Below are 18,994 nucleotides of genomic sequence, written 5' to 3'. Positions count from 1 at the left end.
TTTGGGGTTTTCTTGGCAGATACTGGAATGTTTCGCCACTTTCTTCTCTATGTCATTTTACAGATGAGGAAACTGAGGCAAACAGGGTGAAGAGACTTGCCTAGGGTCACACAGCTACTAAATGGTCAGGGCAGGATTTGAATTCAGGAAGATGAGTCTTCCTAACTTCAGGATAGGTACTACCTATTGCACTTTTTAATAGTCTAACCTCCCTATATCTTAACTACTTTTCCTGCAATTTACATGTCTAGATGGATATATATAATCTCCTTACCTCTGCTCATGCTGTTCCCATTACCTCAAATGCTCTCTCCTTTGATTATCCCAATCCATCTTTCTGACTCTAGCTCTATTTAGGCCCAATTATCCTTCTCTGAATTTTTATTGCCATTGTTTGTCCACCTCCACTGGTCTCCATATCTCAGAGGAGGGGGTGAGGGGAAGAAAGAATCTTATAGATTATCTAGACCTACTCACCTCATTTTAGACTAGGACACTGAGATCCACATAAAGTGCCTTGCCCAAAGGCACATAGCAGGTGCTCCGCACAGCCCATCCTAGAACTCAGTCTCTGAGCTTCAAGCCGGTGTTTTTTCAAATGTTATTTCACATTAAATTCTCTAGCTTCTTTGAAGTTGGGCACTTTGACACTTTTCCAGCGATCTGGGCAACGCTTAAAGCAAGGCAGGGCTCCTCTCAGGATCTGCGTTTTTTGTCACGGTGGAACACCCTCCACCTATGCCTAAAGAAGCCATTCCTAATGTGTTGCTAGGGGCCAGAGTCAGGGTCGGAAATGGAATTTGAACCGAGGTCTTTCCGGCTCCAAACTTGGTGCGATATAGCCCCTTAGTAAGCACTGATTAAATACTAACTAAATTGGCCTTAGTCACAAGTTTGACTCAGACTATCTTATTCACCACAGACAAATCACTTTCAATTACACTTTGCACGTATCTGCAAGATGTATACAAGTATGAGTAGATTGGGGGCTTTCGATACAAGTCTTCCCTACCGAGCCCAGGGTCCGTTCCCTTCTCGCTCACGCCCTCGGTCTCCAAAGCTTCCTTGGCAAGTCCTCCTTTTCGCTCTGAGAGACGCTCCTACACCCGGGTCGGGATATATGTACCCGCATCGGGTGGTCAGGAATCGCTTTGGCTCCAGCACCTGCGCCTTTGGTCGGGTCTCCGGCCTCAGCTCCTGAAGTCGAAGCTCCCGGGGATCGGCGGAACCGTCTCGCGCCCGCCTCCTCCTGTCCCTTCTCGCCCCGAGGTACTCACACCTCTGGAAGTCCAGCCCAGCACAACTATTCTCCCGCGACGAAGGTGAGATGCCATTTCATCACTGCAGCCACCCTGGGAGGGAGCTCTGGCCCGTAGCACGAAGAAGGACCGCCGGTGGTGACTGGTAGCAGACCGAATGGGCCGAATCCGTTCTCCCCAGCCTTTCTCCGAGGGAAAGCACCTTTTCCCTTCCCGCTGGCAGTGGAGGGGGGGCGGGGCTTAGGGGGAGGGGCGATGTGGAAAAAGACTCAAGCACAGAGCGGGCAAACGCTAGGACTGCCGGGAGGAGTGGGTGACGAAAGTTATGAGGACCGCACCACGCCCACGAATCTGTCTCGAGCCTCCTCCTGTAGGCGCGACCTCTGGGATCCACACTCTTCTGACGGTAGGGGTGGACCCTACCTCTAGCCCTTCACTCCAAGGACAAACCAGTCCTTTTCTTGTCCTTACGTGCACTAAGACTGGGGCCTAATTGCACATCCCGCTGCGATTTGTAGTTCCGGAAGTTGTTGAGAGGCGTCAGAACACTAGAGACTTCACGCCCACTGGGGATGGGCGTTCTGGGAGTTCTTGTCGGGATTTTTAGGGCTAGCTAGTTCTTAGGAAGGCCGGCCCTTCTTGTCCCAACCTTATCCTCAGATTGGGAGTGGGGCTACCTAGCGTCAGCGGACGTAGCTAAAAGGCTAACCCTCGGGATGTCGGAGGTTTACGTAGTTCCCTATTTAAACTTTTAACTTTCTAGCTTGCTCTCCCTTTGATTTTGATTTGTTTAGTGGGCTGTATCTCTGTTCTTATCACTTGTGGTCTTGCCTTCCCCTTGCTATGTAAATAGTGAAAATTGGCCCGTTCTTTCTGGTTTCAGTTCCCCAACCCATCTACCAAACACCGGGCTCCCATTCCACCTCTGACTGGTCTTTTCCGTTGGCTTGTAATAGTGGAGAAACTGAGGCAGGATAGAGATTAGAGAGTTTTTTAATATTTTATTTGGATTTCTGAGAGGGAGAGCTTGTGCTAGGGGCATGTTGCCCCCGGGGCTGATGTCCAAAGCGTCCAGCAGCGAATGTGAGTTCTCGATGACATATATATATATACACACACACACGGCTCAACTACAAGGGTAAACTGAGGCAAGGACAGAGTCAAAGCATTGAAAGTGGGAATGGACTATCAATCCGGTTCTGACAGGATGGGGGGAGACACCGGACATTTTGATAAATTGGGATAAAGAAGAACAATGACAAAATAGGAGGTAGGACCATAAATTCTTGATAGGAGGAGTTAGGAGCCAGGAAGTCTGAATTCCCCCTTATCTTGAATCTCACATTGACAATTTATATCTCTGAATTATTTCAGTCTTAATGAACCGGAATGCAACTAAAGGGATTGAGGCAGAGCAATTAAGGAAACTGAAGCAGGACAATTAGGGACACTGAGTCAGGACAATAAAAGGGAACTGTAGCACAACAGGCTTTCATCCCTCCACCTTTATCACTATAATTCCAGGGCATGTCTCCATTACCCTTAGAAAAAACCACTTCAAATCTTACTCTGATTTTAAGATGTCCTCAAGTCCTTCTTCCTCTAGGAAGCCTCTAAGATTGTGGCCTTGATGCGGGTTGTGGTCCCTTTAAGAAACTAGTCCTTTCAGATTGATTTATTCTTTTCTGATTCCCAACCCCTCCTAACTGATGCATTATCAATTCAGGAAGCTAAGACCTTTGAGTCACAAATCCTGGTCAAAAGCACCCCTTTGAATTCCAATAGGAAATCCAGCCTCTCCCAGCCCCCATCGGATCTGAGCCAACTTGGGCTATCCCAGCCCCCATTCTAATGATCTGCTCAGGTTTCCCAACCCCCACCAAGCAAATTCAAGCCCCCACTGAAACCCAGTAAGGAGCCAACTTGGGACTCCACCCACAGGCCCCTCTAGCTGAATCTCTCATTATAAAAGAGTCAAGCTGGAGCCCTCTCTTTGCAGAGGTTCCAAACATGCCAGCCTTACGCTTGGCGTGCCAAGGAGCCTTTATCCACTAGAACCCGGTTTCCAATGCCCTCCTCTCTTTATCCTTACCTATTTCCTTAACTAGACTTTAACGTTACTTCCAAACCCCTACTAGACCTCATTTAACTCTTCACCCTTGCGCCGAATCCAAAGGGGTTGCAGGGGAGCTCTTTTTGATTCCCTGTATCCCGAACCTGCCACCAGACCTCAATTAAACCCTAATTTCATTTAAGTACCCCCAAATCTAGACCTCACCAGCCTCCTCTGAACTCCTACACCATGTGTGCTGTAGCACATGGTATTCCGGTGAAAATCTAGGTGAGTTTTCTGGCCCCATAGTCCTAAGGGAGAGGTGGGGAAATATAGGATCATAGATTCAGAGCTGAGGTCTTAGAGATGGAGTCCAATCCCATTTAACTGGTGAGAGAAACAAGAATGGGAGGGATTCAGTGCTTTATGATCCCAAGATCACATAAAGAAGTATTTGAGGCAGTTCAGTGCTTTATCCATATTTCCACCCAGCTGCTTCAGAGAGGGAGTATGAGAGACAACCTAAAGTTCATTTTCGATTCCTCCAAAACTTTGAGCAGGTAAGTTACCACATAATGTTGTAAGCCTTAAGATAATGTAAGATAAGTATCTTTGACCAGTGAGCTTTCAGAAGAAATTCACTTGGCTCCACACTTTTGATAAAGACGTCTAGGCTGAAAATGTTTTAAATTGACCAGGTTCAAGGACCTTGAAAAGATTTTATTGTGCTTGCTTACTAAACCTCATGCAAAGAAGCTGACATAGTCCGGATAGAATTAGAACCTCATTAATAAAACATGGGCTGTATGAGGAGGGAAGGGAACATGTTTAGGAGTAACATGTATGAAATGTAGGGAACTAACTAATCTATTCTTTAGGGAAGGGAACTGTGAGAAACTAATAGCATAAAGCTTGTCTGCTTCTGTATCTAGTGCTCCCTCTTCCCATTAGAGGTGTGCATCCTGATTCTGGCTAGAACTGAACAATTGCTCTGAACATTCTCAATAAAATTTGTTACCTAGCTTTCAAAGTTGGTTTGTTTCTAACAGGAGGGGCCTTCATACTTTCAAATACATTATTAAAGACCAAGCAGGACAAAGTCAATAGAATAGCCCTCTTGGGGCTGTTATCTCTTAATGTAATTTTATATTACATTTTATGTCATGTATACAGTTTTCACATGTCTAAGGATATAAGGCTTGTCTCCTTTGCTGAAATGTATGTGAAACAAATTTTTAGATTATCTCTGTTTCCAAGAGTATATCTAGCATCACCACAGGCTTCCAATAACTGAGTTATTCAGCTCTTTAAGACTTGCAATATGCTTTTCTTCTAGATATTCCACTCAGAAGCACCCTCACTTAGGGCATGCTTAGTCAGGCTTATGGAACTTTTCCCCTCAATTTTATTTAGATCACAAATGTCATTTAACATAAAGACATTACTATTGTAATAATATCCTTGTGTATCTGCATCTTGTCCTTGTTCAGCAATTTCAGTCACAAAATTCTTTGTAATCCCCCTTTGGAGTTTTCTTGACAAAGATACTAACGTGGTTTATCATTTCCTTCTCCAGCTCCTTTTTACAGAAGAAGAGACTGAGGCAAACAGGGTAAAGTGACTTGTTCTCAGTCACACAGTTAAGTGCATGATACTATATTTGAATTCAGGAAAATGCATCTTCCTATCTGCAGGCCCAACTTTCTGCCCACACACACCTACCTGGTCTTCCTTCAATAGCATTGATAAATATTTTTAGACTCCTTCCTAGAAGTCATGACGACTCAGGGATTTGTACTATATGATTTTTTAAAATAGATTAAAAATTTTTTTTAGTGTTTAATTTTCCCTCAACTATATGTAAAAACAAATTTTAAACCTTTGTTTTAAAACCTTTGAGTTCCAAATTCTCTTCCTTCCTCCCTCCCCACCCTTCTCCTTAAGGCGGCAAATAATTCAATATAGCTTATATATATGTAGTTATACAAACTATTTCCATATTAGTGATGTGAAAGAAAACAGATTTTTTTTTTTAAGTGTCAAGAAAAAAAAAAGGATGCTTCAGTCTACATTCAGATATCCTCAGTTCTTTCTCTGGGGATGGACAGCATTCATTAAGTCCTTCAAAGTTGTCTCGGATCATTGTATTGCCAGAAAAATAGCTAAGTCTTTCCCAGCTTATCTTACAATATTGCTGTTACTTTGCACACAGTACATTTCACTTTGCATCAGCTCATGTAAGTCCTTCCAGATTTTTCTGAGAGCATTCTGCTCATCATTTCTTATATAGGACAATAGTATTCTATCATAATTACATAGCATTATAGAACAATACAGTGTTTGGTCATTCTACATTTGATGAGCACATTCTCCAATTTCCAACTCCCTTACACCAGAAAAGAGCTGCTCTAAATGTCCCTGTTGAAAAGTCTTTTGACTTCTAGGCCAGAACTCTGAAGAGAGAAGACCAGCACTACAGTACTCCCCTTCCTTTCTGGTTGCAAAGCAAGTTGTTTAGAACTCTCATCTACAGTAGTTGAGTTTGGTGAAATGTTGGAAGAAGCCTTATCTCTAGCCTGGCTTATACAGCTGTGAGTATGTGTCCTTGATGGGAAAGCTTATGTCGGACTTAGGACAAAAAATTGTCCCTAGAGAAGTCTGTATGAGAGTGATGAGCCAATTAACATTCAAGCTGAGAATCTGACCTTCCCCTGTTGAGAAGCCAGGCTTTTCTGTTCCTAAATCCTTGGCAAGCTGAGGTGGGTCAGGTATTGGTACCAAACCATATAATCTTAGCCAAGAAATATCTACTTATCTATTCTACTGATATACACATTTATTTAAAAACAAGGACTGCTTTTTAAAAAAAATTTTCCTCAGTTACACATAGAAACTTTTTTTCTGGTTGTACATATACATTAATTTTAAAAATAAATTTCCTTATGCATTTTGTTGGGAGAGAAAAATCAGAATAGGAAAAACCACAAGAACAAAAAATAAAAAAATTAACATAGCATGTAGTGATTTACATTTAGTCTCCATAGTTCTCTCTCTGGATGCGGATGGCATTTTCCATCCAAAATTTATTGGGATTGACTTAAATCACTGAGCTTCTGAGAAGAACCAAGTCTTTCATAGTTGATCATCGCACAATCTTGCTGTTACTGTGTACAATATATTCCTGTTTTTGCTTGTTTTGCTCAACATCAGTTTATGTATGTCTTTCCAGGCCTTTCTAAAATCAGCTTCACACATCTCATTTAAACTTCTCAACAATCCAGTGAGGAGGACACTACCTTAAATAGTGGATACAGAGCTGTATTTGGCATCAAGAGAATTAGGTTGATTCCCAACTCATATTTCCTTATTTGTAAAATGAAGATATCAATAAAATTGATCTCACTGACTTGTGAATATCAAAGAAGACATGTAAGTCTTCACAAAACTTTAAAATGCCATAGAAATATTAGTATCCCTATTTTACAGATGAGAAAACTATAGTCACCTGGTGTCAGAGGTGGAATACTTGATTTGATTAATAACCATTCAAAATGCTGTCCTATTATTTTCTATTTGAGTTCTGTGGGTGCCTGGAATTCTGTTGAGGTCCCACTGATGGTTCTTTGAATAACAATAAAACTCATTAACAATGAATCAGTAAGTTAAAAATAGATGCCAAGAGGGAGTGGTCAACTGATTTTATTTCAAAACACATTTTTGAGAAAAAAACGTATTTGTCCCACAGGACCAATGACTCACATAATCTAGGCTTGAACCCTCATTTCAACAAGGTTGTTAATTGATAGGTATACATGATAGAATTACATACAGACGTTTTACACATTTTTATGGGAAGAACAGAATGTTCATCAGTGGACTTGATCTCACATATTTACAGATCTTTAAATGCATCATAAATTCCCTTATGGGATGTCCAATTATCCCCCAAGGGAGACATGGACAGTTGTGATGAGTTGGGGTTTCTGGTTTGAGATATAGATTTTGAAATAATTGATTTTGCTAACAATATGCTTGCTTTTGAGTACATTTGTTCATTAGGCGGTTTTTCTTCTTTTGATATAGTTGTAGCTCTCCTTCTTTTCTGGCCTAGTCCCTTATAAGAAATGATTCCCAGGATACCTAAGGGACAAAGAGGAGATCTGGAAATATTTCATGAATTAAAGAAATTATTCTTCCCCTCCCAATTAATCCTTTTGGGTGCCTCATTCTCTCATATTTCCATCACTACCAATACAACGATCCCAGAACAATTTATACTCTTAATTCTCTTTTGAAAAAATGGTCACAAATGGGAACTGGGAGGAGAAAGGAGTACCCATGGTCACATTAAAAGAAAATGAGTTTGCCTATTTCTGAGGCTTAAGAACAGGCATGGTTTCTTGTTAGACAAGATAAACTTCTTAAATTCCCCTATAAAATTCTATTTGGCCCAAAAGAGAATGGGAGAGATGGAGAACTTTAGTTTTTGTGATTCAGGAGGTTGAGGGAGATGGTCTTTCTCCTAGGCCCAGGGCTTACTTACAGGAAATCAGGCACAGTATTAGCGCTAACCACAGCAAATAAAAAGGCCACAGGATTACATAGTAAGTGTTTTGCACTGCAGTTGTTTTTTCCAAAATGAACACAATCAGCAATATGGCAATGAAGAGACTAATGCCTGTGGTCAGAAGTAGAAATGGTAGCCTAATAAAAACTCAGTTCCGTAACAGGGATGGGTCAAAGGATCATATATTAGGACATTAGGACATTGAGGAACTTAAAAGGTTACCCACACCCACCCCTTATGTTACAGGTGAAGAAACCAAGCCCCAGATTGGGGAGGTGATCTGCTCAAGGTATTGTTCTCTCCTCCCCTCCAGGACTAAGTGGGTCCCATTTGGTAGCTTTAGTTCCCCAGCACATGGGCAATGGTACTGGCACAGCAGGGGTTTCTAACCTGTCAAGGAGGAAAGGATAATGAAGATAAGATGGCATTGCATCTTCAGTGAAGGAGAGGTACAGAAAAAACCAACCAACCACGTGGTTAACAGGAAGCTACAAAGGACAGCTGTGATCAGGAAACCCTGGGCAGTCTGGATAAGAGCTGGAGATTAAAAAGAAAGACAGTAGCCAAGAGTAGTGCAAGCCTTCTGAAGCCAACAAGGAGGTTCCATTTCTGTAAAGGCATAGCTTTGTTTGAAGAGTTTGGTTGAAGGGGATGGTTAACAAGACTACAAAATGGGCCGTGACTGGAGTACCAAGGGAAACAAGGGCCAGAAGAAGTGGGGTTGGGGGAAGTTACATGTCAGGGAAAAGGTCTGGGGAACATAGGGGACAGAGCCATCATAAGTTTGGTTAGTGGGGTTATGGATTCAAAGTAAATGAGGGGCCCTCACGCCAAAAAAGAATATCTGTCCAGCAGTTTGTGCTTAAGCAGTCGTGCCAAATGCCAATGTGCTGCAGCTCCCATGTTTGGTCCTTCGATTTCAATGTTGCCCATTTGTTTGTAGCAGAACAACATACAACCAATACCAGGAAGGCAAAAGTGCTGAATACAGTGCAGAGGGGCATGATTAACCCCTGAAAAGTGTTACGGCAGGCTCGACGGGTACATTTGGACCAGTTTCTTAACATCACAGGTCGAGTTCGAGTCCTTGGGGAGATAAAGTGATTATAGAGCAATCTTCCCCTTCCAGTTCAGATCCCATTGTCGCCCCAAATCCAGGTCAAGGCAGTTTCTATCCCTTTCAAGGCAGTTTTTATACCTTTCAAACTATTTATCCAAAAACAAAACCAAGAATTGTGTAATCTGGCCCATCCTGTCAGACTTAACCCAGAATATCTCAAATAATTCCTTTTGTCTCAGGTCTCCCGAGATCCCTAATCCAAAACTATACAAAACAAACTATACAAATCCCTTCTCAAACAAATACATTCTTAGGCAATGTCCCTACCTTGTCCCTGAGCTTCTTTTTAAAACAACTCTCCTCAGGAACATGGAGGCTAAAATAACAGAATATGTTCCCTGTACTCTGAAGTACAATCACCCACCTCTTGAATTCACCCCTCCTTTTTTTTTTTTTTTTTTTAAAGAAATCCTAGTTTTTCAGTTCCTCCAAGTTTCTGAATACCCTTTTACTAATAAATCACTTTGCCCTAACCCTGATCCTTTTATTCCCTTACCGAGTGGACTGTTTTAACACTGGTTTTTCTTTCACAATGTCCATCATCTTTGAGGGATCCTGTGGGTAAGACATTATCTTAGATACCCAAAAAACTTTTTAACTGCTTCAGAACTTTCTTTGTTATTCCTTCCCCCACCTTAATACACACTTCTGCCTTGGAACTTCTGACCTCACAATCTCATAGCCAGGTACCTCCAATCAGGATCAAATTGGGCCTTCTGGAAAGAGAGAGCAGGTCATGATGGAAGAGAAATGACAGAGTTGGGACAGAGTGCAGGGGATCAAACAAGCCTCTGTTGGGAGAGGGAAGAGAAATCATTTTCCTTGAGAGTACTGAGTCTACCTGACTATGGGAATGCATAATTTAAACAAAAAAACAAACAAATAAAGATTAATGTTGGGGACAAGTAGACTAGGGAGGGTTGTACCATAAATATATGCCCAACTACCTGAAAAATTCTTTTTCTGATCTAGTCCAGACATTCCTCTGTTGCTCATGCAAAAGAGCTCTCTAGATATCCACCAAGGCCCCTTTAGAATTTCAGGCAGAAACTTTGATTTGAAGGCCCCTGCTATTTTCCTTCTCCCTACAGAGTCCCCATGCACCATAAAGTCCATAAAGATGGTAATGTCCCTATTTCTGATTATATTTTCAGAAAAGTTTGTCCAGACTGGGCTTTTGGACTAGCTGTCATATTCACATTAATCATGAGTTATGCTAAAACTGATGGAGAAATCAAGCCAAATATAACTCTAATCCAGCATGATACCAGCAGAGTTGATATGAGAAAGACTATTCTTATGGAAGTTTTTGAGAATACAACACAAGGAATTCTTGGCCATATGTAAGTAGACTTACATGATCTCTGATTCTCCATCTCTCGTTCTTAGATTTTGTGCTTAAAGTCTCCCATATCTTGCTCTATTTCTTTTAAGATAATGAAATGCAGATATTCCAAGTAGATGTGGTTTAAGGATATGAACAAGTAATTTTCAAGAGAATTACAATCAATCATTTTATGAAAGATTGTTTTAAATCACTAATAAGTAGATAAATGGAAATTAAAATTAATGTAGTTTTACCACATAAATTAACAAAGATGATAAAAAAAATTATGACAGTCAGTGTTGCAAAGGCTAACTTAATGAAGGAGAGAACACGTGAATAACTACATTCAAACAAACAATATGCAGATAAATAGGAGATAAGAGAGGAAAGATAATAGAATTAAGATGTGAGATTTTAGCTGAGACTTGAAGAAAGCCAAGAAGTAAAGATAAAGTGGAAGAGTATTCCATTTATGGAGACAGCTAATGAAAATGCTCAGTCAGTAGATATAGTGTTGTTTTTTCATCTCTTTTCTTCTTTTCTCTCTACTTTATTCCTTCTCTTCTCTCTTCCTTTTTCCTTTTTTTTATGACTTGTTTTCATGTCACAGTCTATTTGTTTATATTACTATATAATCAAGTATATTGTTCAGGCAGCTAGTACAGTAGAGAGTACTGGACTTGTAGTCAAGAACTCATCATTTTTATCCTCTACTCTCCCCCAACCCCTTTCTAATTTTCCCAATAATTGTTTAGAGTACCAAAGGAGGAAGAGAAGAAGAGGGAAAGAAAAAGGGGAGGAGAGAGGAGAAGGGAAGAAGGAATTCAAAAAACATTTTGGGAACCAAAAACCTTAACATCAGACTATTTTAATAGAGGCTATTAACATAGGTAGGTGATGTTAGCAGGGTGGTCTGTCCTGGTCAGACCACATTTGGTGTATTTTGTTTCATTTTAGGTACATTTTAGAAAGAATGCTAATAAGCCTGAGAGCCCAGAGGAGAGCAACTTCCATAGTGAAGAGTTTCATGAAACATGATGTCATGTCAAAGGAAATGGGAAGATTCAGTCTGGAGAAGAGAAGTCTCAGTAGGGGAGAATAATAACTGTCTTCTATTATTTAAAGGGATGTCACATGGAAAAGGACTTTGATTTTTCTTTACTTTGGAGGGGAGAGCAAGGAGCAATGGGTAGAAATTACAAAAAGGCAAACAAGTTTGATATAAGGACAAATTTGTTAACAATTAGAGCTGTCCAAATTCAGAAATGGCCTGCCTTAAGAGACAGTGAGTCCCCCTTTGTGGGAGTCCTCAAACAAAGGAGGCTGGATGAGGATTTATGTTGTAGAGGGGATTCTTATTCAAAGTATAAACTAATGGCTCTGGGATCCCTTCTTAATCTGGATTCTGTTAATGTATGACCTTGCTTCAGATCAGCCTCAGGAGATGAACAAAGCAAAACTGGTTTGGTTTTATATATGTTTATGGGGAGGGAGTTATTTTTTTTAAAGCACCATTTCTCAAAGCCATGGGCTAGGTAGGATCTTTGAGAAAGCCTCCCTGACAATAGCCTTCAGGCCTGCCCTGGACCTCTGACTTCTTGGGCTCACTGCTGGATGTTGAAACAAATCAAGTTTTCTGAATAGAGAGAGCCAGACTTGGAAGGGGACAATAGAGGAAGGAGCTAGGCTCACAAAACCACAGGAAAGTAGAGAGGGATGTGAATTAAATGATCATCAAGTTTAATCTCATTTTATAAAGAAAATTGAGATTTGGGGAAAGGGACTGCCATCAGATCACTAAGTTGATCATTGACAAAATTAGAATTAGATTCCAGGTCTTCAAGCCCCTAGTTTTCTTTCCACTGAACATAAACTTAAAAGACTGTAGTTAGGGCAGCTAGGTGGTGCAGTGGATAGAGTACCAGCCCTTAGGTCAGAAGGACCTGAGTTCAAATGTGATCTCAGACACTTAGCACATCCTAGCTGTGTGACCCTGGGCAAGTCACTTAACCCCAATTGCCTTAAGGGGAAAAAAAAAAGACTGTAGTTTTCTTCCTCTACCTTCACCTCTTCTTTCACTTTCACTTTCTCTCTCTCTCTCTCTCTCTCTCTCTGTCTCTCTCTCTCTCTCCCCTTCCCCCTCTCTCTCTCTTCCTTTCCGTCCATAAAGAAAAACATATTTTAAAACTTGAGAACTCTGATTAATGCAGTGACCAGCTGTAATTCTAAAGGATTACTAACAAAGGATTAATAACAAAGCATTCTATCCTCTTCATGTCATAGATGTTGGATCCAAGAGGCAGAATGCTAGGTCATTTAGTTGCCTCTGACTCTTTGTGACCCCATTTGGGGTTTTCTTGATAGAGATACTGGAGTGTTTTGCCACTTCCTTCTCCAGCTCATTTTACAAATGAAGAACAGAGACAAACAGGGTTAAGTGACTCATTCAGGGTTACATAACTAGTAAGTATCTGAAGCCAGATTTGAACTCAGGAAGATTCATCTCCTGAGACAAGATTCCAAGCCTGGCACTCTATCCACTACACCTCTAACTTCCCAAGAAGCAGAATAGGATCTACATTTTTGGACAGCCAATATGAGATTTCTTTTGCTTGACTATATGTTATTTGTTACAAGAAGTTTCTTTTTATCTTCCCAGTGGGGAAGGGAAAGGGAAGGATAAGTGGTAGGGATAAGGTAGACAAAAAAGAACAGAAAAAAAGGGTTGCCAAGACATCTTTCTCCCCCCAAAATGCATGTTTAACCTATACCAGATTGCTTGTTGTCTTGGGGAGGGAAGGAAGGGAAAGAAGACAAAAAATTTGGAACATAAAGTCTTTTTTTTTTTTTCTCCCCAGCTCTCTTTTTTAAAAAAATTTTTTTATTTAATAATTACTTTATATTGACAGAATCCATGCCAGGGTAATTTTTTTACAACATTATCCCTTGCACTCATTTCTGTTCCGATTTTTCCCCTCCCTCCCTCCACCCCCTCCCCTAGATGGCAAGCAGTCCTATATATTTTGGATATGTTGCAGTATATCCTAGATACAATATATGTTTGCAGAACTGAAGAGTTCTCTTGTTGTACAGGGAGAATTGAATTCAGAAGGTATAAATAACCCGGGAAGAAAAACAAAAATGTAGATAGTTCACATTCGTTTCCCAGTGTTCTTTCTTTGGGTGTAGCTGCTTCTGTCCGTCATTTATCAATTGAAACTCAGGTCTCTTTGTCAAAGAAATCCACTTCCATCAAAATATGTCCTCATAAAATATCGTTGTTGAAGTGTATAATGATCTCCTAGTTCTGCTCATTTCACTTAGCATCAGGAACATAAAGTCTTACAAAAAATAAATATGGAAAACTATCGTTACATATATTTAGAAAAATAAAATACTATTGAGAAGGGAAAAAATTATTTGAAATGATTTAAATTGATGGTATCAAAACTCAAAAAGTGTTTCAGGCAGCTGATCATAAATTAACATTTATCTGTATTGTAATATATTTTTATATTATTTTGTTAAGCCTTTCCCAATTGCATTTTAATCTGGTTCTGATGATACTCAGGAGTGTTGAGGACTCCTTGCAGTTCTCTTGGGCCACATGTTTGACACTTCTAATTTAAAATACCCATCTACTCATTGGCTTCCATAGTGACATGAATTGATTCATGGGGGTACTCTAAGAAAATATCTCAATTGAAGATGACAGCATATTTACATGATCTGTCTGCTGTATTCCTTTGTAGACTGCAGTGGCAAGAAGAGAAGCAGGATTAATAGTTAATGAGAAGTAAGAAAACTAGGATTGTTTTGTCCAATACGCTAACCAAGTAAAGAAGAAATCTCTCAGATGTGTAATTCTGTATGTTAGATCTATTTATCATAGCAACTTGAAAGGCCAGGTGGTCTTGGGGTTAATTTTAAACTTTATTTTTCCTCAGTTACATATAGAAACTTTTTTTTTTGGTTACACATGTACATTCATTTTTTTTTTTTTTTAACATTTTTTTTTAATGAATCTTGTTAGGAGAGAAAAATAAGAACAAAAGGGAAAAACCACAAGGAAAAAAAAACAGAAAAAAGAGAAAAGTGAAAATAGCATTTGCTGATTTACATTCAGTCTTTATAGTTCACTTTCTCTGTATTTTGATAGTGTTTTCCCTTCAAAGTTTTTGGGATTGCCTTGGGTCACTTGCTAAGAAGAAGCTAGTCCATCATAGTTAATCACCATCCACTCTTGCTGTTGTATATACAATATTTTCCTGGTTCTGCTTGTTTCATTCAGCATTAATTCATCTAAATCTTTCCAAGCCTTTCTAAAATCAGCCTATTCATTATTTTTAACAGAACAATAATATCCCATTATTCATAATTGTTAGGGTCAAGGAAAGGCCAAGCCAGTGCAATCAGGATATAAAGAGAGGCATTGTAGCCCTGAGATCCCCAGATGTGATTTGCTATGAGCAAACAGGGACCAACTTCATGGGCGGGAACTCTGACCACATAGAAATCGTCATGAATGGTAAGTGTCTCCGTCTCTGATTGGCTGTGCGTGTGACCTCACAGAACCTATATGGTCTCTCTCTTTAACCTTGGTGTAGCCGAGAGGTTAGAAGTAGGTTGTGAACACGTGGGTCTCTTGGGGGACCTGGTGCTCACGTGGGAGTCAACAAGAAGTCAGGGCAGAATGAGTAAGTGAATAAAAGACTTTTAGCTTGTATGTAGCTGTTCTTGAGCATGCTACCGCTTTTTAAACTACAGTTTGTAAAATTGTAGCCAGAGACCTCTGAAGACCTCAGAACGAGGTAGCTGGTAAAATTGGTTTATACATTGCATGAGTCAGTGGCCAGAGGATTCTCTGAGGGCCTGGGAATTAGAAGAGCCTGGCAATGTAAAAAATGCAGAGAAGGACTAGGACATTCACAAATGAAGTGACTAACCAGAGTTAAGCATTTACACATAATAATATTTCATTTCATATGCCATAACTTCCCCACTTGTTGGACATCTATTCATTTTCCAATTCTTTGCCACCACAAAAAGAGATGCTACAACATTCTTTTGCACATGTGGGTCCTTTCCCCTCTTTTTTAATTTCTTTGGGATATAGACCCAGTAGTGGTGGCCTTGGAGTTATTGATAGATTAAACAGAAGAAAATAAAGGCCAGAAAGAAAAATCAGTATAGTTTTGAAAGCTTCAGATTGAATTTATTATTTAGTTAAAAAGAAAAATGAATTGAATAGAGATCTATAATTTCATATATAATATCTTTTCCATTTACTACTTTTATGGAAGTGTTCATTTTATTTGGTGTCAAGTTCAGAATATATATATATATTTAAAAGTAGTCCTGGGTAGATTTATAAAAATGCCTTTTTTTTTTTTTTCCTCACAGGCCTCTTTCAAGATTCGTTTTCTCTCACATTTCTCTCACCACATTTTTGGTCTATTTTACTCCAGTCCTTGTTGAGTTCCTTTTTTCAACTTGGGTGAGCTATTAGTTTCAAAATATAACATTGGATATATGGGAGTTCATACAGCAGTTAGTAATAATTTAGTAATAAGGGAGGCAGAGTGGAAATGGCTTGATAATGATGTTCATTGGAGAAATTTTTAAAAATGATTCTTTAGAGGCAATAATATTATTTCAAATCTACTGAAAGGGTTGATCTACATGTTTTTTTTTTAAAGTTGATGCTCTTTTAAAAACTTTGAATAGTGATTTAAAAAATTACTTGTCTTTTGGTGACTGACGTCCCAATAGAACCCATCCTTGTAACAAATAAAGAAACAAATCAACAAATCCCTCTCAGATAAGGCGTGTCTGCTTCTTCACTCCCACTTCACAATATTTTCCATTGCCTCTGCCAAAAGGAAGATGTTCTCAAGATAAATAGTGGATAAGGTTGAAATTGTACTAGGATTTACTGAGTTCCTATTATGAATTCCCCCTAACCATTACAGATAAAGCTTCATTTTTCTTAGTAATGAAGTTAATACTTTTCCTAACCATGATTAGACCTATATCCCAGAATTCCTAATTTGAAATTCAGTTTAAGAATGGGGGTGGGGATGGGGATGTTGAAAGAGCCAGAATTCTATTCTACTTCCTCCATGTCAATGCTTTCACAATGCTATAACAGCTTAGATTAAGGATCAAAGACACAGAGGCTATTTATCTCCTCTCACTCTCCAAGAAAATTAAGGATGAACTAATAAGGAAAATCTCTACTCAGATCCTACCTACACACTTCATTTCCTGCCTTCTTTCACACATACTTAACAGATATGGAAAGGCCTACAATCCTCAAGGAAAACCTACCTCTATTTTGGGTTCATTTTATTCATTTTTAAAAAGGATATTTGAATGAAGTAGTTGCTGAAACTTGGAGATAACATGAAAAAGGGTAGAAGCTACATCAAGAATTACCAAAATTGGATTTTAATAAAATCGCAGAGATTTACATTAAATCTTCCTGGGCCTTGGGAAAGATAGCATGATGTCCTGCACTGGTCCTGAAATTAAAGGACTTGGGTTCGAATTATAAGTCTCCTATTTCCTATGTGTCCTTAGACAAATCCAGACTTTACCTCTCTTAGCCTTAGTTTCCTTATCTATAAAATAAGAATGATAATATTTGTATTACCTATCTCATTGGATTATTGAAGCTCTAGCAAGATAATATGTATAATGTGATTTCTAAAGCACTGTTTAAGTACGAATTAGCATTATTATTGATTTCTTTACTCTGCCATTTTCCTTTACTAATCTCAGCTCCTAATAACCTTTTTTCTATTTTTTCTTTGTCAGAGATTCTTAACTTTTTGTTTGCTTGTTTAAGGAACTTTTTTTTTTTTGTTTGATGAAGCCTATGAATCCTTTCTCAGGAACATTTAAAAATGTATAAAATAAAATCTAGGATTAAAAAGGAAATCAATCATTAGTTATAGGAAAAAATATATATATACACACATGCATATGTGTGTACATGTCTGGATACATATATAATTATACACATTATATATGTGTGTGTATGTGTATGTTTAAAACAAGTTCACAGACTCTAGGCTCAAGATACTTTACACTAGATGGACTCATCCCACTTCTCTGTAGGCAGTCTCTGATCTTTTCATATGATAATGATAATGACATGTGATAATGAGGGGTTCTCCATGGGAAGGTATAGAGCAAGTTGTTCAGAGCATCTAGTTGGGTGATGGGATGTAATTGAATTGAAAGTGTTTAAACTTACATTTTGGCCTATTTATAAAGTAAGGATGCACTCTAAATATCATTATCTAAAAATTAATGTACCTAGTTATACAAATGTAGACAGGTACCGGTCCGCTTTCCAAATATAAATTTCCATTCCTCTTTCCAAAAATTTTTTAAAATTCACCTTAAATATTTTTGTCTTTCTGTAATTTTTCTGCACATTATTGTCACATTAACTTCTGGAGGGGAGATCTTCATCAACCCCCCCCCCCCCCCCCTATTCCCAAATGCCCATTCTCTATATTGCTCCAACATTCATGTTGTTTGTGTGGGACTCCATGACAGAATTATCTCTGGGATCATTTTCTCCCTTCCACAAACTGACCCGGTCTCAGGTAAATTTTCATGATCATTCATGTAATCATTCATATTACCCTGATTATTGATATTGAGAAAGTAGTATGATACAGGGGAGAGATTTAGAGTCATAAAACCTGAATTCAAATCTTGACTGTCACTTCCTATCTATGTGACCTTAGAAATTTCTCTGAGTCTCAGTTTCTTCATCTGTAAAACAAGGGAACTGGACCAGGTGATTTCCAAGGTCTCCTCCAGCTTCATATCTATGCACTTAAAATCAAATAAGCCAGATAGTCTTTCCTTATTGTCAGTTACAGGATGACATATGCTATATAGCATCATATAAAAAGGGCACCATAAAAGTGGTAGGAGAAATAACATAGTATCCTAAAAAGAACATTAGTCTTGGGAAAACAGAAAACCCAGCTTAATCATGGGCTTTTACTTTCTGTTTGACTATAGGCAAATCACTGAACCTCTACTTTCTTCATCTGCAAAATGTGCCTAATAATCCTTATATTATCTACCTCACTGGATTATTGTGAGGAAAATACTCTGTAAGCTATAAACTATAAATGCAAACTATTATTATTGTATTATAACATTATATTTATGTGACAAAGTATAATAACATGGTATAAGCACCATATCACCCAATTTCATATTATTAAATCTTGTTTAATATCTCAAAGAGTACCCATGGCATATATGGTATGAAATGATGGAAAAGGTTTAAAAATTATTCATATTTGGCCTGGCAATATATATTTTTTATTTTTAATTTTTTTCTGGCAATATATTTTTATGCTTACATTTGAATATGGTATCTGAGTTCTAAAAATTCATAATCTTCAAACTAAATAATGAAACTAACATCTAAAGATATAACTAATTCAGAACAAATTGGAAATTAACTATTCAAAAGTTCACAGAATAATACCAAGTATTTGGCTCAAATAAAGGTGACAATCCTAAAGTTGGAAGAAACCTTAGCCCTTTCCATTATCCTAATATTGGTACACTTCCCCACCCACCCACCTGTCTCCACCCTGACCTTGGATTCTGCCTCTGGATTTCTTGGTTC

General features: G+C 38.8%; 1 protein-coding gene across 1 annotated transcript; it reads right to left on the bottom strand.

Annotated features, from left to right (window-relative positions):
* Nucleotides 1–6,993: 6,993 nt before the first annotated feature.
* LOC127542379 (uncharacterized) lies at nt 6,994–9,637 on the bottom strand. The gene is made up of 5 exons (XM_051967919.1): nt 9,496–9,637; nt 8,709–8,965; nt 8,270–8,416; nt 7,856–7,990; nt 6,994–7,452 (listed from the first exon to the last, which is right to left on the bottom strand). The coding sequence occupies exons 1-5, from the start codon at nt 9,567–9,569 to the stop codon at nt 7,205–7,207; spliced, it is 861 nt and encodes a 286-aa protein (XP_051823879.1). The 5' UTR covers nt 9,570–9,637; the 3' UTR covers nt 6,994–7,204.
* Nucleotides 9,638–18,994: the final 9,357 nt, after the last annotated feature.

Source organism: Antechinus flavipes, chromosome 1, assembly GCF_016432865.1.
Source record: "Antechinus flavipes isolate AdamAnt ecotype Samford, QLD, Australia chromosome 1, AdamAnt_v2, whole genome shotgun sequence".
NCBI classification, from domain to species: Eukaryota; Metazoa; Chordata; class Mammalia; order Dasyuromorphia; family Dasyuridae; genus Antechinus; species Antechinus flavipes.
This window is presented reverse-complemented; position numbering and strand designations above follow the sequence as displayed.

Bases quoted from the DNA above. Each gene is read 5' to 3' on its own strand.
- LOC127542379 (XM_051967919.1), bottom strand. From the start codon at position 9,569: ATGTCTTACCCACAGGATCCCTCAAAGATGATGGACATTGTGAAAGAA. The intron at 8,417-8,708 runs GTGAGGGCCCCT...TTTAATCTCCAG, and splicing joins GACAGATATTCTTTTTTGGC to CTCTTATCCAGACTGCCCAG. The intron at 7,453-7,855 runs GTAAGTAAGCCC...TTTGTCCCTTAG, and splicing joins AATACTGTGCCTGATTTCCT to GTATCCTGGGAATCATTTCT.